Source organism: Elephas maximus, chromosome 5, assembly GCF_024166365.1.
Source record: "Elephas maximus indicus isolate mEleMax1 chromosome 5, mEleMax1 primary haplotype, whole genome shotgun sequence".
In the NCBI taxonomy this organism is placed as follows: domain Eukaryota; kingdom Metazoa; phylum Chordata; class Mammalia; order Proboscidea; family Elephantidae; genus Elephas; species Elephas maximus.
Window position 1 is genome coordinate 91,216,671 of NC_064823.1, and position 22,545 is coordinate 91,239,215.

General features: G+C 36.2%; 1 protein-coding gene across 2 annotated transcripts in view; it reads left to right on the plus strand.

Annotated features, from left to right (window-relative positions):
- The first annotated feature begins 14,552 nt into the window (after positions 1-14,552).
- LOC126077130 (transmembrane protease serine 11F) overlaps positions 14,553-22,545 on the plus strand; it is a 103,609-nt gene continuing 95,616 nt past the window's right edge. Inside the window, exon 1 of one of the 2 annotated variants that reach the window (XM_049886162.1) lies at positions 14,553-14,597. In XM_049886162.1, the coding sequence (XP_049742119.1) occupies positions 14,587-14,597 (11 nt within the window). In that variant the 5' untranslated portion in view covers positions 14,553-14,586. The remainder of the gene's footprint in view (positions 14,598-22,545) is intronic. The other variant, XM_049886163.1, reaches the window with a different exon arrangement.

The following is a 22,545-nucleotide window of genomic DNA, read 5'->3' on the forward strand; positions in this document are numbered from 1 at the left end:
ATCTACCAGGTACTCCTTGGAAACTGTATGGGACAGTTCTACTTTATGGAAGTAGACTGCCACATCTTTCTCCCTCAGAGCAGCTGGAGGTTTGAACCTGCCAAGCTTTTTGGTTTGTAGTTGAACGCTTAGCCTTTGTACCACCAGGGCTCCTAACTTATCAGTGTCGGTTAGGAATCTGTCCCATTCAATCTTTTACTAAATATTCAACAACTGTGTAAAGTAGGTATTAGCATCCCCCTTTTACAGATGAGAGAAGGAGCCCTGGTGGCAAAGCACTCAGTTGCTAACCCAAAGGTTGGTGGTTTCAACCCACCAGCTGCTCCACAGGAGAAAAATGTGGTAGTCTGCTTCTGTAAAGATTTACAACCTTGGAAACCCTATAGGGCAGTTCTCCTCTGTTCTATAAGCTCACTATGAGTCAGAATCAACTCGATGGCAATGGGTTTGGTTTGGGTTTTACAGGTAAAGAAACTAAGACTCATAGAGTTTGGAAAACTTGTCCAATTTCACAAAGTAAGTAAGTGGTAGAGCCAGGAGGTAACTAGTTATGTCTTACTTCAAACAAACAAACAAAAAACCCCCAGAAAACAACAACAAAAAAGCATTCTTTACAACATTAAGGTAACTTAATACTTGAAAACTAAAGAAGTAGGTTAAGGAGAAATGGAGAAAGGAGGTATAGGTTTTTTCTTTTCTTTTCTTTTTTTTTTAGTGGGAAGGATCATTTTCCCCAATGCCCTACCACCCAGTATATACATTTTCTATACAATGGCTTCAGTAAGTTACTATTCATATTCTGCTTGAATACTCTCAGAGACAGTGAAATCACTACCTTAAGAAGGGAATTCATTACATTTATTCCAATGCTAATTATAAACTGAATAAAAATTCTTTAAAAAAATTTAGCTGAAATCTACCTGTATGTAACTTCTTCTGTTCGTGTATTGGTTTTATTTATGCCTACTGGATGGGAGGAAAATAAGAGTAAACTTTCCAGATGATAACCCTTCAACTCTAAAAACAGCTATTAGGTCTACTTTGCCTTTTTGATTTCCGGGCTAAAGATCTTCAACTAATTCATTCAATTTTTAAATTAATTCACTTATTATGGACTTCTGGTGAACACTCCTATATCACAGACGTTAGTGCACAATAATGGAATACAGATAGTGATGAAAATGGGTTGAAGTAGAAATCACCACAAAATGTCTTGAATATACTTAGAGAAAAGGGAAGATACAGCATCTCTTCAAAGAGAGAATGAGAATGATAATAAGATTGAAGGTTTAAATAGAGGAAGATGGAGTGGCTGCCGTGTGAATTTTAAGTCAGAATTAACAATTGCAAAAAAGGCAGATGAGTTTAGCATGTCTTAGTTTTACATCTCCAGGGAATTGCTCATGTGAAAACATGAAATCACAAAGCTGGCGCATACTATTTTATTGGATATGGACATCCTTGCCTTTTGGTGTTGGAGAATGATATCAGAAGATATGTTCATGATCTTATATTTTATCTGGAAAAATTATAAATAGGTACATAAACATATGGCTTAATGGGCCATTTGTCTGACCCACAAGGACAACTCTTGTATCTTTTTATTAGAATATATCTGCCCATACACCAAGTTTTGATGGATAAAAAAATTCTTGGATCTGTTTATTATATACTTAAAAAAAAATTATATACTACCTAATTTTTTTCTGATTCAAAGTTTACCTCAATGATTTCACATAGTCACAAATATGTACAACGAATTCATAGCTTTTCATATTGTCATTTACCTTGTAAGCAACTCTGCTTTCTTAGTAGACAGGAAAAAATGGAGATACACACACACATACACACACACACACACACACTCAAAGACCCCAGAGTTCTAACTTATTACAATAAAAAGTAGAACCGCATTTATCAGATAATTCACTCTGATAGCAATCAAAAATGGTTTGTCATAGAAAATGACAGTTTAATTTTTATACTGAATGAAAATGGAGGTGATAGTGGAAACTTAAATATACTTAGAAACTTCCATCAATTTAAAAGTTATGAAGAAAAATAACTGCTCATTTAGTGCTTAGGTCACAAAATGTCTCTTTGGATTTAATTCAGCCTATCGTGTGTTGACCAATTTGACTCATTTTTTTTCTTACAAAGTCACTTAGATATCTCTATAGACAAGAATACAAACTGGATTTGTCTGTTTTACTCCATTTCACATATCATTTGGTGAAGAAGAGAATATCTCAGTCTGCTTGATTCCAAATCAGAAACACCTGATGATTTTTTAAGAAGCAGACACTGGAAAATGGTAGCAAATCTTATGCTTTCTCATTTGGAGATATGAGTGACTGTTTAAATGATGACTGTGGTTAAATCTGGGGCATATGGGAAGAAATAAGGAACTAGGATAATGCATATTACTCCAAGGGGACTTTACATGTATTAGTAATATTTGGTTATTTTTTAGAAGGTGGCTGTGTTGTCATATTGTTTGTGTTGTTTAAAGGTATTAGAAACGAAAGCTTGCACTTTCTTACACACTTTTTTGAAAGGGATCATACTTCCCTATAGGTCAAACTTTGCTTATTATTTATATTCAAACCAGTCCTAATTTTTTAAGAAAATATCTGACAAAGACACAGAGGGAGCAAGATAAAAATAAGGAAGCGATATTAAAAGGGAGAGAAAAAAAAGCCATCATACTAATTTAATTATGTGTCACAGGACTTACACAATTTTAGATAAGGACAATACAAAGACTTCTTGAATATATGATTGTGGCTTCTGTCTACTGAGAAGGGTTATCATTCTGTTCTTTGTAATAGAAGACAAGACTTGAGCCTTCACTTGCCTAAAATTTCTATCAGGTACTTGAGGTAAAATACCCATACATACTTCCCTGGAAACTATTATCTGAGTTACAAGAATACCATTTAGTAAGGTTCCAAAACTAATGTAATTAATGAAGAGTATGACTCTGCTCATGGACCCTATCTTATAAATTCATAACCAATTCCTGTCTGTGGATCAAAGGACGAGGAGAGTTCACACAACACAACAGTCATGTTTTACCCCTTCATAATATTAAAAAATGTTATAACTATGATACGCAGTAGTAAAAAAAAAAAAAAAAAAAAACATAGTAGTACAGCCTCATTAATCCAATGCCTGAAAACTCAAGCTTGAAATATGTCAAAAAGGACAAAAGCCTCTATAAGTACTGCAGTAGCAGTCTCAATAGTAGAAGTAGTAGTAGAAAACTCTAGTTGAAGAACAGATGGGGCAATAGTTTAGGGAGAATTGAGGACTATTGTTATAAAAATTAAATAAATCAGTGCTTCCAAATATCTTTGTAATGAATTCTTATCAGTGAATATAATTCGGGGTACACATCCTTAATTTATATATATTAATTTATGAATTACATTCTTGTATTACTGTACTAAGATAGTCTAATATATCATGAAACGTACACAAAAATAGTGATTAAAAAGAATGAAATAAAATAAAAAATACTTACACAATTTTTAGTTTTTAACAGAAAGTATATTGGCAAAGAACACTGAATATACCATGAACTGCCAGAAGAATAGACAAATTTGTCTTGGGAAAAGTATATCCAGAATGCTCCTTAGAAGTGAGGGTGGTAAGACCTAGTCTCACATACTTGGGACATGTTATCAGGAGGGGCCAGACCCTGGAAAAGTACATAATGCTTGGTAAAGTAGAGTATCAGTGAAAAAGAGGAAGACCCTCGAGGAGATGGTGCTACAACAATGGTCTCAAGCATAGCAATGATTGTGTGAATGGCGCAGGAAAAGGCAGTGTTTCATTTTGTTGTATATGGGGTCGCTGTGAGTTGGAACCAACTTGACGGCACCTAACAACAACAACAGAAAAAAAATTTCTGCTAATTAATATCGTAATAATACTTGTTATATGTATAATATTAATATATTATGTGAAAGCAATGTGATTGTCAGATCTAATTAGGCCATTACATTTAACAACATTATGCAGCTGATGAACAGCTCATCCTGGGAGTAGAATAATTGTCAGCTCGGCTTGTTAAAAAAAAATTTATACTACCTTTAATCCATATTTTTCCACAAATCTTTTCTTTTTCTTAATTGTACTTTAGATGAAGGTTTACAGAACAAATTAGTTTCTCGTCAAACAGGTAGTACACACATTGTTCTATGACATTGGTTAACAACCCCATGACATGTCAACACTCTTCTTTCTCAGACTTTGGTTCCCTATTACCAGCTTTCCTGTTCTCTCCTGCCTTCCAGTCCCTGCCCCAGGGCTGGTGCAGCCCTTAAGCCCTGTTTTGTTCCATGGGCCTGTTCAATCTTTGGCTGAAGGGTGAACCTCAGGAGTGACCTCATTACTGAGCTGAAAGGATGTCTGGGGGCCATCCTTTCAGGGTTTCTCCAGTCTCTGTCTGGCCAGCAAGTCTGGTCTTTCTTTTTGAGTTAGAATTTTGTTCCACATTTTTCTCCAGCTCTGTCTGGGACCTTCTATTGTGATCCCTGTCAGAGCGGTCAGTGGTGGTAGCTGGTCACCATCTCATTGTTCTGGACTCGCTCTGGTGGAGGCTGTGGTAGATGTGGTTGGTCCATTAGTCCTTTGCACTAATCTTTCCCTTGTATCTTTGTTTTCTTCATTCTTCCTTACTCCAGAAGGGATGAGACCAGTGGAGTATCCTAGATGGCCATTCACAGGCTTTTAAGACCCCAGACACTACTTACCAAAGTACAATGTAGAACATACTCTTTATAAACTATGTTATGCCAATTGAGCTAGATATTCCCGAAGACCATGGTCCCCACAGCCCTCAGCCCAATGATTCGGTCCCTCAGGGAGTTTGGATGTATCTAAAAATTTTTTTTTTTTTTTTTTTATGGAGCTACCATGACCTTACCTTGTACAGGTTGTGGAGGCTTCCACAGTTCCAAAAACCTTTTTAAAACTTTTTTACATTTTGTGAGGGAGTTTAGTTAAAACCAGATAAATTTTATACATAAATAATTTGCTTAATGAGATATACACAAATTGTAATACATCAAGATATGATGAAAGCAAACTAAAAAATGAGGGTGCCACTGTCAATTTCTCCATGTTGTAGAACCCCTATCTTTCCTCAGGGTATCTAGGATACCATATGTGATATGTGGCCTTCTGACATCCAAAGCTGAAATGAAGCTGCCAGTGTCAAACAAAATATTAAACATTAGTAATACTTTGCTTCTTAATATTCTTTAGATAAAAATACCTCTAAAGCAAGTTCTATTGCTTTTCTCTCACCTCTGCTGAACACATGGTATCCTACCTTTCTCATGGAGTATGAGCCTTTCTCTTTAAACACACTATAACAGACTAGTCTAGAGGCACTTTAAATGTCTAAATGTCAGTAATTGGAGCTAAACTGGCAAAAATCTTTAGGAGTGGTTCTTCAAAATTTCTAGATGCAGAAAGCTTAAACACAATCAAAAGGACTATGTAAGTAAGTTTTTTCAGGACCAGTCACATTTTCCTCCGGGTTCTACACAGCTTAGAGCAACCAGTTTTGGTTTATCAAACTGAGAAACTAAGCTCTATAAATATCAATGGCATATGTATTGAAACTCTTTGATTTAAGATACTATAATTGATACATAAAAGAAAATTAAATAATCATGAGCTAAAAGAATGTTAGGGGCATAATGTGTATTTTAAAGCTATAAGTATGTTTTCCAGACCCTGTCACGAGTCCTTCAGGTTCCTTGTGCCTAATATATAGAACCAAGTTTAGAGTGAAAAATCCTTTATAACTCCCACCCATTTGTCCTTCCTAATTATTGAATTGGGGCTCGGACTGATCCCAAGGAATTATGAAAATGAATAAACTAGACATGTGTATAAAATATTCTGTAGATTCGTATTCTTATCTTTCCCACAAGGCATTTACAGAGATTAAAAACTATCCTACTTGGCACAATATGAGATGCAAGATCAGAAATATTTAAACTAAACTTATTGATATATAGAGTGAAATAAAGCTGTGTGTGCATTTTCACTCAGGAAATGTTGCTGGTTTGACTTTTCTGATCACTGGAATCATCACTCTGGTAGTCAAGTATGCTCTCCTAGCACCCTATATCACAACATACTTTACTACTATTATTTGCTTAATGTTAGTCTTCTTTGCTCAACTGTAAGGTCTTTGCAGATAGAAATTAATCTTGTTTGTTCCACTGTGCTCAGTACTCAGCATGCTACTTGACATATAATAGGTGCTTAATAAGTATTATTTACTGTCTGTGTGAATGAATACATGAAAGATTGGGCCCAATGTCTAGAAGGATTATTACTTCAGGGATTTTTACAGATAACAAAATGATTTGATTATTTTGAATAAGCATATATTTTGGAATGAGAATAATTCAGAAGTAACTATTTATAGGGTCACAGAAGCGACGGTATGGCACCTAACAACAACAACTACTCAATAACCTAAACATAAAGACTTGCAACCATGTAAGATATGTGATGAAATTCTAATGTAAATTTTCATTTCCTCTTCACTGAGGATCTTGTGTAAACTCCTAACCCTATGTCCACAAGAATATTTCTGTTTTCATCTAGGTTAATTCTTTCTTCTCTCTCCCCTTTCTTCTCTTGCCTTTTCCTTCTCTTCTTAATTCTTCTTCTTTCCTTTCTCTTTCTGCTTCTCTTTCTCTGTCTGCTCCTTTTTTTCTTCCTGCTTTTCCTCCTCTTACTTCTTCCATTGGAGTTTGTACATTGATTTTTATCCACATAAGGTAGGGCAGCTACATGTATAGAGAGAGGAAGGAAAGAGGAAGGAAAAAGAAAGGAAGGAAGGAAAACAAAGAAAAAAGAAAGAAGAAACAAACCCTGACACACACACACACACTTTTAAACAAATAACGCACACCTTCTACGTTTGTTTGCCAACTGCGCCCTCCCTCCATGAGGTATTTTCGTAAGTGCTATGTCAGTTTTTTTTTTTTTAACATGTTGCTGTAAAAAAAAAAAAAAAAAAATTAGCATAGCAGCACTAATGAAAATACCTTGTAGGCGGAGGGTGTAGTTGGTAAACAAACATAGAAAAGTACTTGTTATTTGAGTAAAAATACAGCAGGTGTGTATATATATATACATATACTTACCACCAAGACACTGAAAATTTAGAAACAATATTTTTCCACATGGAGAAATAGTCTTCCCTGTGTATTTTTCCCTGGGGCTTCCAGAGAAGAATAATCCACTAAGTCAATAAGAACTCTGAGAGCTTCAAATTCGTGTGAGTTTGGTCCCAACCATAGAATAATAGGATATAATCAGTGAATAGGACCTACATGTCTCTATTCTAAAATTTAATATAGCTATGTGCCTATAAGGAAACCCTGGTGGCATGGTGGTTATGTGCTATGGCTGCTAACCCAAAAGGTCGGCAGTTGGAATCCACCAGGCTCTCCTTGGAAACTCTGTGGGGCAGTTCTACTCTGTGCAGTAGAGTCACTATGAGTTGGAATCTACTCGACAGCAACGGGTTTAATTTCTGTTTTTTTTTTTTTTTTATGTATCAGTAAGAGATTTCCTCAGTGTATGGGATGCACCTCAATATAAAGAACACAAAAATCCTCACAATTGAACCAGTAAGTAAATCATGATGAAGGGAGAAAAGACTGAAATTGTAAAGGATTTCGTTTTACTTAGGTCTGCAATCAACGCCTATGGAAGCAACAGTCAGGAAATCAAACGATGCACTGTATTGGGCAAATCTGCTGCAAAAGACCTCTTTCAAGTGTTTAAAAGCAAAGACATCATTTTGGGAACTAAGGTGTGACTGACCTAAGCCATATTATTTTCTATTGCCTCATATGCATGCAACAATGAGTAAAGAAGACCAAAGAAAAACTGATGACTTTGAATTATGGTGTTGGCAAAGAATATTGACTATACCAGGGACTGCCAGAAGAACAAACAAATCTGTTTTGGAAGAAGTATAGCCAGAACACTTCTTAGAAGTGAGGCTGATAAGAGTTCATCTCAAGTACTTTGGATATGTTATTAGGAGTTATCAGTCCCTGGAGAAGGACATCATGCTTGGTCAAGCAAAGGGCCAGAGAAAAAGAGGAAGACCCTCGATGAGATGGATTCACACAGTGGCTGCAACAATGAGTTCAAACATAACAATGATTGTGAGGACGGCACAAGACTGGGCACTGTTTCGTTCTGTTGTACACAGGGTCACTATGAGTCAGAAATGACTCAGTGGCACCTAACAACAATAACAACAAGCCAGAATGGATACCAATGACAAGAATGAAAGGCAACAATGACTCCCGTAGTCCAGGAAATTCAGCAGTTCTTGGGAAGAATGTGCCTGGATAATAGGATGTATCCACTTAGGAGATGAAGGAGCCCTGGTGGTACAATGGTTAAGGGCTCGGCTGCTAACTAAGAGGTTGGTGGTTCAAACCCACCCATATGCCCTGCCAGAGAAAGACCAGGCAATCTGCTCCTGTAAAAATTACAGCCTAGATAACCCTACAGGGCCGTTCTACTCTGTCACATGGAGTCACTATAAGTCGAAAATCAACTCGATGACACCTAACAATAACAATTTGCAAGATGAAGAAAAATACAGAAGTGATGTTTCCAGTATTCGTCAGTCTGATGTAGAAAAGTTAGCATGGATAAAATTAAATCTCATCTATAATCATGAATTATGCCTGTCATAATTTTGCATGGTGATATCAAACATACTGTTGAGAAAGCTTTCCAATACAGATTTGTTGTTGTGTTTTTGTTGTTGTTCATTAATTTAGCCATTGTTTGGTTACTGGCCATTCCAATGATTCAGGGCATTAATTATCTGATCCTTCTGATAACAGAGAAACATGCACGCTCTCTGTGAAGGTCCAGGGAAACCTCTCTTATATCACTCCTTGGCACAGCATCGTTAGCCTCTGGTAATTTTTCCATTTGATGTTGATGCTATCATGTCACTTAGGAGAGAATGTTTTAAAAGCAGTTATTCTGATTGAGGGATTGTTGGCGTAAGAAGTTTGTGTTATTTTAATTTCTTCATTACAGCTCCACTGTCATCTAGAGGGTCAAAGAGAAGAAGACCCTCAATGAGATGGGTTGACACAGTAGCTACAGGGATGGGCTCAAGCCCAGCAATGATTGTGAGGATGGTGCAGGACCAGGCACTGTTTCGTTCTGTTGTACCTGGGGTCACTATGAGTCAGAATCAATTTGACGGCACCTAAGAACAACAACAACTGTCACCTAGCATTCAGGTTGATTATGAAATTGAGGTTAAGGCTCAAGTTTTTTTCTTTTTTTCTTTTTAAGGATGAGAAGTGCTAACCAATCAGTGGATAAAGACCACTACTATACTATCCCATGAGGACCTCCTCAACCATGTGAAACAATTTAACAGAGATGTTACTAGACCATTTAACTAGAAATCTATTCTTTCTAGAGAACCAGGGTTGCAAGTATTATAAGAGAAGAAAATCTCTAACACTAAAAGAATTACCAATGAATTCCCAGAAATTTGACTTGAAGTTAATGTAGTGTTCTGTAACGAGACCTATTGATTTTTTCCCCAAAGATTAAACAATTTGTAGATAAAATATTTTCCGATCACATCACCCAAAATTGTAAAGAAATGACTGTTTGGCTGTTAGAAACAGATTCCCAGCACTACTAACCTCATGCCATCGAGTCGATTCCGACTCGTAGACACCCTATAAGACAGAGTAGAACTGCCCCATAGCGTTTCCAAGGAGCACCTGGTAGATTTGAACTGCTGACCTTTTGCTTAGCAGCTGTAGCTTTTAATCACTACACCAGCACTACTAGTATTAGTCAATTCACTCCAGTGTAAGCATTATTTATTGCGTTATCTGCTATGTTACTAATTTTTAGCCAGGCTGGAGGTAGATGGATCACAAAATAAGAACATGAATTCTACATATCATGATGCAGAAATTTATCACTGCTTTCCAAATAACTTAAGTAGAAAATGCTCAATTATGAAGAATAAAAACTAAAATTTTGTAAAATTTTTGCAGTTTTGAAAATTACTAGGTTTTCAAAAACCTGGTGATTCTTCTTTACTTTTGATGTTTGTTTGACCATGCTATTACATAGCTCGACAATAGAGCCCCCAGAACTATCAGGACACCATCCACGGAATCCTGTGTAAGTTAGTTCCTGAAGTCTCCCTGTATTGTCTGATAGTTTTAGATACTATCACAGATAAGTTTCAGCAAAGACACCATTTGTACTTTATATTTGAGTGACAGAAGAATATGTCTACAACTTTAAAAATGGTTATAATGAAGTAATTAAGCTATGTATATATTAATAATTTAAATGTGATTGCTTTCTCATCTGTAAAACACATAAATCAATTAAAAATCAAAGTTTTCTAAAAGAAACAGGGTTTGAGAAAAAAATCTATTGGCTTGCGTACTGGCTTGAGCAACTCCAAGATCTACTCTTTAGGGTTAAAAAAAATGCACAGATATTATGTTTTGATCTTCTTAGCCCCAGAATTCAATGAATACATAGAATTGATCATTGGAAATGGGTTGATCTTACTGTGAGTGCCCCTAGTTTTTGTTATCTCAGTTTTGGGCACAAACTATTTGTTCTTATACTATATTAGAGAAACACCACTCAATTTGATTTCCTTTTCCTCAGGCGTCGCCATGAATCAGAATCAACTCGAAGGTAACCGGTTTATGATACATCTATTCCAAATCATGGAGCTCATTGTCTCCCTGAAGGGTGGCTTCTTCTTTCATGTAAACATCTTTTGGTAGTGCTTATAATGGGAAGATGTAATCTTCCAGTATTTCTCCTTAGTTTCTTCTTCCATGGAAAAAATATACACTGACTGCCTTATAAGGACAAAGCAAAACTTAAGATCAACCTCCAAAGTATAGGCTATTAGTAGACATGAGGTTAAATTATTTTTGTTTCTTGACTCCTTTAGAATTTACTACAAAGTCTACAATCACAGAGAAGTATACACAACCCTTTTATAGAGTACATTCTAAAATGCACCTTTTCTATTCCTTGCCTTTATTTTGTACACTGAAGAAATTACACTGAAGAAGCAAGATTAATTGTGAGTATCCTAACTTTCCCCTTGACATCCTGGGGTAATGACCTCTTATTGTTGACTTTTTCTGGTTGACATTTCGCATCATACACTCATTATATGCCTTTGACTGATAATAAATCAATTAGCCGTGCAGCAATAGAAACCAGCATGGTGCCTGCCCACGTGTAGTAACCTGTGTTTAAAGGAGGTGAGAGCCAATGAAATAAGATTCACATGCAGTAGTTTCACAGCTAAAGTAAAATTACTAATGCCTGGCAACCCCAGGAATTAGCTAATGGAGCTCTTCCCAAACCAAACCAAACCCACTGCCATGTAGTGGATTCCGACTCATAGTAACCTTATAGGACGGAGTAGAACTGCCCCATAGAGTTACCAAGGAGTGCCCGGTGGATTCCAACTGCCGACCTTTTGTTTAGCAGATGTAGGTCTTAACCACCACGCCTCCAGGATTTCTGATGGAGCTATAGAGCCTTATAAAAAATGTTACTTTTAAAATCTTCATTTGCTACATTGATTAGAACCTAACATTGTCTTTAATTTTTTATCTCAACTAAAGAACTCTAGACAGCCTGGAGCTGCTGAGAAGAGAACCACATAGACAGAAGTGTTTGGAAAATAAAATTTTGAAGTCTATTGAACACAGTTAGCAATATAATGCTAATCCTAGAGGGGAAAAAAAAAAAGAAATTGAAAGAGAATGAAGTGCCTAACATTTCTGAGGGCTTTAGTATGTGCCCAGAACTATTTTAAGTTCTTTATGTTTACTACCTCTTTTAACTAGGTACAAGTATTACTCCCATCTTACGGAGGAAGAAACTGAGATGTAGAAAGGTTAAGAGCATTCCCAAGTTCACACAGTTAATGACAGACAGTGCCAAGAACTGAATTCAGGCAACTTAGGAGTCTGGTGGTATACTGCCACCCCATCCAGGAAAAGACATTACCCCAGACCCAGAGAGTAAAAATGATTTTGCATGTTTACTGAAAGCAGGAGGGGAAAACCAAAAGGAAACAAGGAAACAAAGCCTTTAAAACCAAATAGATGATCATTTGCAAGAATGGCTGAGCTGGAAATGTTCTTAAGGGAGACACTGAACCTCTATTTTTGAGAAGTTTTTAAAAATAATACAGCTTTTACTGACATCTGTGTTTAAATATGATTGAAATACATATTACAGAATTTCTTAAGGCTCCCCCGCCCCCAAATTCTATGATTCTGTATGAAGATGATGATTTTCTGAACTAAAAGAAGAAATAGGTACACATCACATGTCTCATGCCAGAACCTCAGGTCTGGTTCTCAGACTTACTCAGATGTATGCTTCTTGTACAGCATGATTTCCTTCATTTAAATCACAGTGTGTATTTTCTGCTGTATTATTTACTAATGTAAAGGGCTGAGAGTATTTTTATGAGTTTTAACAAATAAGATTATGAGGCTATCAATTTATTAATGAGAAATACTTTACTGTCAGCTTTAAAATCATTTTAAAAGCAAATTTTAATCATGTTAAAGTTCAAGTTAACAAGTACTAGCATATACCCTATATAAAAAAAAAGATTCAAAAAGTATAATAGGTTATGCATTATACACATATAGTAAAATTAATAAATTCATTCTAGTTCTTTTTTTGTCAGATTTTATTTTATTTGGAAAATGTCTAATCTCCAACAAATAAAGTTGCTTTTGCTAAATGAAGTTTTATAATTTTCAATGTGGTTAAAGTGATTTGGTAAGTTTTGTGAACTACTGATTCAGAAGTTTTCATTCCTACTCAAAATTATACTCTGATTTTTGGATCATATTTTCTATGATAATCTTTACCTGCATAAGTTTTCTCATTTGTACAATATCTTGGGAAATACATTTCACATTAATGACTTGAAGAAAGTTATAATGAAAATGTTAACATTAGATTCATATTGTATTTGTAGTATTTTAAACAAAGGTATATCCTGTATGAATAACAAAGACACATATTTATGTTTTTTTTTTTTTCCTTTAATATCTTCTAGCTCTGAGCCCTTAAAAGTAGCTCTTAAAATTGTAATATCTATCCTGTAACTTTTCGGATCTTTATTAGAAGCTTATGTATTTAGACTAAAATCTCTGTGGATGAATACAATCTTTTAGAGGAATTGTCTGTAAATACTGCAGAATTCACATACACTAAGATGGACTGGAAACCCTTGGCGGTGTAACTGGTTAAGAATTCGGCTGCTAAAGGAAATGTAGGCAGTTTGAATCCACCAGGTGCTCCTTGGAAATCCTATGGGGAAGTTCTACTCTGTCTTATGGGGCTGCTATGAGTCAGAATTGACTCAGCTGCTATAGGTAAGATGGACTAGGTTTATTTGTAACAATGAGAAAGGATAACAGTTTTTGTTTATTTGTTTTTACATTCTTTTTTAGCCTTTTGGGGATAAACAAATGCTTCCTGTTATGTTTAAAGCTAAAATGTACAGTATTAGAAAACTCGACTGCTAATCAAAAAGGTTGGCAGTTTGAATCTACCAGCTGCTCCTTGGAAACCCTGTGGGGCAGTTCTATTCTATTCTATGGGGTCCCTGTGAGTCGGCATCGACTCAACAGCAATGAGTTTGATTTTTGACTTTTAATACACTCCTGCCCTATTACTTATGATAAAAATAAGCCCCAGTGAGCTTAAGCAAAGGAGCTCTTGTGGTGTAGTGATGAAGTACTCAGCTGCTAACCAAAAGGGTGGAGGTTCAAACCTACCACCTCCTCAGTGAGAGAAAGATGTGGCAGTCTGCTTCTGTAAATATTTACAGCCTTGGAAACCCTTTGGGGCAGTTCTACTCTGTCCTATCCTGTCACTCGGAGTTGAAATTGACTTGACAACAATGAGTTTGGTTTTGGGTTTGAGCTTAAGCAGCTTTCTAATGGGTATACCACCAAGGTGACAGAGACAGGCCTCCTGGCTCTCAGCCCAGGTCTTCTCCACTCCTCCACACCCTGTGGTTTCCTCAAAGGGAAAAGACCGATTGATTCTAATGAAGAAGTAAGAAGTGCTATCAATGCATTCTAATTTGGTGTTTTTTTGTTGTTGTCGTATACGTGTTTTTTTTTTTTTTTAAACAAATTGGAGCCATACCTCAATGCTGATCATACCTCCCCAGTTGGAAAAGTGTGGCTTTCTGAATCATTACCAGCTGCAAGTCGTGTGCCTTCCACTGTTCGGAGCTTCTCTAAGCAGGTATTGACAATTACTTCAGTGTGTGGAAACTGCTGGCACAAAACTGATCATGTTTTTATCAGGACTAAAACCTCAGTCACTAAACCCGTCAGACTCGTTTCCTTTCTTGTTGCCAGCGATCCTATTATCTTCCGGTCTCCCAGCTCCGACCTGGCTGATAGAGATCATGTGATGACTGAATAGCAGCTGTCCCGTCCTGGGTACATGATGTACGCGTAAGTACTCAGAATTTCTCAGGAAGAGCTGTCGGATGTTTGCTGGTGGAAGTTGCTTTTTAAAAGATTTTTCATGTGTGTTATTGTGTTTTGTGTTAGTTGTGTTGTTGTTGGTTTTACAAGTAAAAATTATTTGAAACAAAAGGGGCCAATGTAGTCCTTCTTTGCAAAAGAATTGAAATGATACGCCATAATATATTGCCTATTTTATATTTAAACATTCAGGAAAACCTATGCTTCAAATAATAAATTGTTTAATGTATTTTATTTAATTTCTTTAGTGTGTTCAATAGCATGGAATAAATTTTTGTCATATGCCGCTTATTGAAGTATATGCTGAAAAAATAAGAAATGTAAATTTAGGAGGAGTGTCTATTACAATTTATTATTTCATTCTAAATAATAGGGAGCATGATATCAGTAAGATTATTGTATATATCACATAAATGCAATGATTAGAATTAAAATATTTACAAGTACTTAATTACTGAGTTAGCAAAATCTGGCCTCACTGTGACCTTTGTCGTAAATTGAACTCCAAAATAACCATCAATAAATTAATTTAAGGTAAATAAATGTTGAATGTATGTTTATATTTAGGTATCATTCGTGCTATTATGTTACAGGCTCGGAAATGAATAATCACATTTGATGAGAGTGCTTTCATTTAAACCTTCTTAGTCTAACCTACCTTCTCAAAGAGGTTCTTGACTCTCTGCAGACACCAATTTCCCACATGTTCTGCATTTACTAACAGGTCAGACTTAATCATGATCTTATAGTAATAGTAATTGCACCTAAAAAAAATCCATTGCTGTTGAGTCCAACTCATAGTGACCCTATAGGACAGAGCAGAACTGCCCCGTAGAGTTTCCAAGGAGTGCCTAGTGGATTTGAACTGCTGAGCTTTCGGTTAGCAGCCATAGCTTTTAACCACTATGCCACCAGGGTTTCCAATAATTGCACAGTCATTTGATTTCATCTTCAATTAAATATAATGCCTCCAGCCTGTAGGCTCTGGCACTATAAATGATGAGTGTTCCTGTTTCCCTCGTTTCCTCTTAAATAACAGCATACGTCTGGCAGTGCTCCACCAATATCATGCATAAAGCTTCCCCCCCATGGATCATTGCATAATGTAGCATATTACCTGTGCTTCTTATAAGAAAGCATCTTTTTCTTATTTAGCAAGATTAGGACATAACGAAGAAAAAATTACCTTTATTTTTATAAACATTGATGTAAGTATCCTACACTAACAATTTCAGTTTAAACAAATTAGCAAAAATTCTGAAGTTATCCCATACTCATTTATTTCATAAATTCTATCGTACGCCTTTTCTATCAGCCTGGCTCTTCTCTTCCCAACTGAAGACATCATCTTTTCCATTCCCTCACTTTTCCACTCTGAGAGTATCACGAAAGAGAGGAAATTTGTATCTTGAAGCCTCATCAAATTTGGTTTCAGGTTTTATAGTTGAGGATCTTAGAAGCCTTTTTAATTGGATTCCAGACCGGTATTGTTTGTAACACAAGCTTTCTGTCAAAAAATATGGATTGTGTCATAGAGATCAGATAAGGAGTTCAGGTAGTGGGTCAGTTGAATTCATTAGTAAAGATATTTTGCCCAACGGTCTAGCCTCAGGGGTAAATGAGTCAGATGTGCTGTAGCTTCTTAGCAAAAGTGCTGTCTTTCTCATTCAATATGCTAAGGAGAGGCACTGTGGTGTAGTGGAAAGAGTAACTGGATGAGATTTAAATGTGTTCTAGATCCAGTTTTGCACTTATTTGCCTGGTTAAGTCACTCATCTCTCAAGACTTCTTTTTTCTGTAAAATGTGAATATATAGAGTTCATGCTAAAATAAATGGCAGACTGTCACTATTAATGGGCCTTGAAATCATTTTCATGGATAACTACAAAGTTTTCATGGATAACTACAACAGTTAAGTGCCCGGATGCTAACTGAGAGTTGACAGTTTGAACCCACCCAGCTACTCTACTGGAAAAAAGACCTGACAATCTAATCCCCAAAGATTAAAAAGCCTAGAAATCCCTATGGAGCAGTTCTACTCTGTCACATGGGGTTGCTATGAATCGAAAATTGACTTGACGTCACCTAACAACACCACCGTCATAAATAGTAAGTTTAAGTATTACATTGTGGAACTGTTGTTTCAGATATATAGGGAGTATGTGTGTGTACCGTGGTGTGGGTACACATGGTGAAAAATATTTTTAAAAAGCACTACACTAGATGGGATTTTGAATTAAGTTCTATGATTTCAAAGGAGTTAGCAACTAGATAATATGGAGAGCATTAAAAAGTTTCTTAAGGCACCACTCCAACCATGAGACAGATAGGAGATATGGAGACAAGTATAAACCTTAGTGGGCAAGATACAAATCGATACGCCACTCTCTGATAGCACAGTCTGCTAAATGTCCAAAAAAACAAAAAAAAGTTGCAAACAGGGTGTCCAGACAATCTCATAAAAAGATTTTATAATGATTGAGGTTAGTCTTATAAAGCAAGTAGGGATTAGTTAGAGGAGAAAGAGAGGATGGCATTCCAGGCTGGTGGAACATAGCCATTGCAAAGGTCATGAGACTTGAGATGCACTAGCAAACAGATGTAGGATATGATCAGGAGACGAAACAAAAGAAAGAAGAAGGCAAAAGACTATGATGGGTCTTTGTGTTAGATTAAAAACTGAATTTTATTATGAAGATTTGAATAAACATTTAAGCGAGAGAGATGATGAGATTTGCAATTTAGAATGATTATTGTGGACCAGATCCATTTAGTCCACATGGTCACCCAGGTATGAGTGATACAAAACTAAGCAAAAGGAGTGGCAGGCAGAACACCTTTGTACGTGTTGTGTCTTCTGCCTATTACAATGAATATTCCTCTTCACATTCAGTGAGGCCCTATGGTCTTCAAGATACCGATCAAATCACTGTGAAATTTTTCTCTGCCTCATATCTTAAGTGTTGTCACTATTAATGGGGCTTGAAATCGTTTTCATGGGTAACTACAAAGCCCTAAGTACAGTCATTCTCTTCAAATTTGCATAATATATTGGCAGTTCTCACTCTCTGGGTGGATTAAATTCAATTACTCTCAATTAAACAGAAGGATCTCTGTATTCCCAATGCCAAAAACACTGTCTGGCCCATTATAGACATTCAATAATTATGTGTTGACTTACAATAACATATGTCCAAAGCCAAGGAACAGATACTGAGAAAAAGAGGAAAGACTAGAAGTGAATGAAAATTTCAAGCTCATGCTAATAAAAAGCTGACGTTTTAAATTCATTTCAAATGAATTTATGTTGTGGAGTTGATGAAGATTTGTTGTAGATATGAAAGCATTGGATAAATGCTTATAAACTAGATTTTTTAGTTTTATTTATTCATTAATTCAATATATAATCTGTAGTATACTACACATTATACAGCACATTATACATACATATGCATGTACGTACATGCATACATATCTACACACATGGCATATATATACATGGTATGTGTTGTGTACATATATCAGGTGTGTATGCCTACACATATCACATGCACATAACACATATGTATACACACATATTTAATAAAACAGTCTATGGATTCATGGTTTAAAATCTAAAGGAAGAGACATGACAAAGAAATAAATCCATGTTAATCATAAATGTGATGAGTATGAAGTAAAGGTTTTGTACTTTTCCCCTCTCCCCCAAATTTTTCTAAATCATTTCATTTCTTTTATAATTCCTTGATTTGGTAGTAACGATGGTAGTTATTACTGCCAGCTTTTTTTTTTTAAGTAGACTTTCAGTATATAAGATTCTATAGACATTTTTTTGTTAATCTACAGATAAAGAAAAGTTAAATTTGTGAAATGCAGTTTGAGTACATTAAATACTGCTATAGTTTCCTACTCTGCTTAAAGGAGCCGGCGAAGACCTAAACCCTCTCTTCACACTCTTCAGCACGTATAGGAAGAAAGCATGGAAACAAGAATTTTGACCAACAAGCTGCGTCTGTTAGTTTAAGTTGTTATTTGCAGTCGTCTTTAAAAGAATATTGTGCCTTTGTAGTACTGTAGGGTCAGGTGTGTTAGCGTGGTGAATGGGAATTTAGGGACAAATAGCAAAAAAGTCATATTTTTGAGTCATGTAATCATAATATGGCTTCATTACTTATTATGAAGCATTGTGAACCCTTAGAGTATCAGGAACATGCGTATTCAAAATCCTGCTTCAAAACCAAATTCAAAGCCCAATTATAGATATTTGTATTTGGTGTTTTTGGTTGTGTACATTATATTTTCTTCCAATAGTATGTATGACTACACTTTGACTCTCCACTAGTTTCCTATAGTTACCAGTATTTAAAATGCATTTACTTGTTTTTGAATTATTTTCCACAGCTTTTAGAATTTTTAATTAATTGCTAATTGCTGCTCAAAATTTTAAAACAGGCCACTTTGCCACATTCAAGAATTTGCATTATCTCATTATCACTGAGTAAAGAGAGTAGCTTACATCTTAGGTATTTTATAAATTCCTTTAAAACCTATAGAAAATATGAATTGGAGTTGACTCACAGACAGTAGTCTTTTTCTTTTGTAGCATCTATTAGTATTAATCATATCAAATTACCCTTTTTAGGGGTTAAAAATGATTGACTATGGCAATTTAATATGGCTCAATTTAATATAAGGTCTTTTTCATGTCTTGTTTTATTTATTCTCGAATATTATGTATGGAATGATTATGCACTCTCTAAAAACATGATTTTAAAAACTAAATATCCAGGTGACATTTGAAAAATCTCTGGTAATATGTAAAATGTGCTGGTTCAGATACGACAATAACGAACAATCTGAACACACATCCAAAAGGTGGGATTGGGTAGAGCAAGTTGAAAGAACTCCTGACTAAAAAAAAAAAAAAAAAAATACAGTGTAAAACAAGGAGTATAGGGTGTGTGTCTGTACAGTACTGTAAGACAAACAGAAAAAAGAAAAAAATTCAGTTAATCATTTGACCTGCAGGGTGTCAAACAACTGCTTTAACTGATGTATTTCCCTCCTTACACCTACTGACAGTTTTTGTATGTTCTTTCCTTGCTTTTATATTCAGCCAAATAAACCCATACAGGCAGAAGGACCTAAAATGGATAAGGCTTTTAGTGTAACATGGCAGTATCTAATCAGAATAGAAGCAATAGAAAATGAATCAACAGCTTCATCTTGATAACCCTCTAACCCGCTGCCGTCGAGTCAATTCTGGCTCATAGTGACCCTATAGGACAGAGTAGAACTGCCCCATAGAGTGTCCAAGGAGCACCTGGTGAATTCGAACTGCCAACCTTTTGGTTAGCAGCCATAGCACTTAACCACTACGCCACCAGGGTTTTCTTCATCTTAACAAAGGTTTTTAAAAACTAGGCCAGTTGTATTACTCCCATTTTTCATCCTGAACTCATCAGTTCAGTCATACACGCAGACCTGAACAGGATTGTAGAGACTGAAGTTGAGGATTGGATTTGACATATTAGCATAGATGCCACCTCAAAACTATGTCAATGGTATCATCTTGGCTCTCCTGTGTACCAAGGCAGTGAGGCATTTCCTGCTCTATTATGACCCTACTGCCTATCTTTCCCGCCCTCTCATCATTCATACTTTCTTAATCATCTTGCTGCCTGGTGGTTACTTGTCCTTAATTACACCTTAATTTCCAATCTCAAACTTTAGGTGGGTTATGTCATACAAGCCAACGTTTCTACTATTGGTGGGTAAGGAAACATCAACTCCTTTTTTTTTCCATTGTTTATATGTCATATCATTTTTAAATATATATTCCAAACCAAAACCCGTTGCCATCGAGTAGATTCCTACTCATCGCGACCCTATAGGACAGAATAGAACTGCCCCATAGTGTCTCCAAGGACTGCCTGGTGGATTTGAACTGCCGACCTTTTGGTTAGCAGCTGTAGCACTTAACCACTACCCCACCAGAGTTTCCAAATACATACTAAGTGGTAGGATATTGTGGCTAGGTACTTGAGAGATACATACAAAATGGCTGAGGCAAGCAACTTCACATTTTTATAGCATTAGCAGACTCATTTTCAGTAAAGTTAACTCTAAAAATACATCCTTTCTAGAGGCGATCACAGGCTTAAATCCCTCACTTTTCATGATTTAGTATTTTTGGAGTGACTACTTCGTGATTTAGTATTTTGGGAGTGACTACTTCTTTCTTAAGGAGTCCCTGGGGGGCACAGAAAGTTAAGGGCTACACTACAGCTGAAAGATTGGTGGTTCAAACCTACTCAGGAGTGCCTCAGAAGACAGGCCTGAAGATCTGCTTCCAAAGGGTCACAACCTTGAAAACCCTATAGAGCAGTTCTATTCTGCATACGCGGGGTCGGTCACCTTGAGCCCAAATCGACTCCCTGGCAATAAACAACAACTTTCTAAGGGCGGCCCCTGTGTTCCTTACCCTTTGGCACAACAAAAACAACAAAAATTTAGTTATTATTTACCACTTCTTCAAAACTGGCAAGACCATGCTTCTCTCCTTGTTTCAATTCATTTAGCTGGTAGTGTCCATTTTTGTCTTGCTGACAAGAGCTTTTGTAAGAACATTAAACATTATTCAGAAACAAACTGTGGAGATGTGGAAGATAGACTCATTAGCCTTTCTATTCATTCACAAACATACGGACTTTGAGTTGATTTTTTAGTAGTGTTGTGTCGATCTATTTGTATGACTTTAACTTTTTTTTATTTGTATTTTTTAATTACTCAGGGACCACCATTAGATGGAAATGAGGGTCACTATGAGTTGAATTGACTCAGGGGGCAATGGGTTTAGTTTTTTGTTTTTTCCCAAAGATACCTGAAAGAAGCCCTGAAGACATAGTGTTTAAATGGTTAAGTGCTCCTTGCTAACCAAAAGGTTGGTGGTTTGAACCCACCAGCTCCTATGTGGGAGAAAGAGGTGGCAGTCTGCGCCCGTAAAGATTTACAGCCTTGGAAACTCAGAACCATGGGGCAGTTCTATTCTGTCCTGCAGGGTTGCTATGAGCCAGAATCAACTTGATGGCAAGGGGATTTTTAAGGTACCTGAAAGGTCGGTGGTTCAACCCTCCTAGTGGCTCTGTGGGAGAAAGATCTGGAGATCTGTTCCAGTAAAGATTACAGCCAAGAACTCTATGGGGCAGTTCTCTGTCACATGGGGCCACTGTCAGTCAACATTGACTTGACCCCACCTAACAACAACAACAAGATAGAGTTGTTATTTTGTATTAAGTAACCGAGTACGGCAAACTGTATCCATATTACCTCACCACCTAATCCCAACTAGCTGAGCCAGGTACTCTTTTTGGTATTGGTAAACCAGAGAGCATATCTTAGTATCAACCCACTTTCCCTCAAAAAAAAAAAAATTTTTGTTGTTGTTTTTTAAGTGGATCAAAAACTCAGGCAGCATTTACATGTGTGTCTCTAAACGAATGAGATAAAGTGTACTTTGTGCATAATTGTCTTTCTGGAAGTGATTTAATAAATTTTAAATAAGATGCACATCATTCAACAGGCTGTGTGTTGGGAGTTGTTATAGGTTCCTGGAACTGGATTATCTTCTTGAATTCCGTGTTATCTATGCATTAGAATATGTGAACATTAATTAGAATGAAACCTACCTATTAGAATTGCATTTTTTCTGATTCATATATGAATGTTGAGGAAATTCACCCTGCATTTATAATACTTAACTGCATAAGAAGCAGATTCCAAATTCCTCAGTGTACTTCATGAAGTAGAGCTATTATTATACATACAGCTATAAAATAAGCTTTTCTTTCTAGCCATAATGACTTTTCAAAGCTTTATTTGTAGTCAGATATAATACCATCATAATTTTATTAAT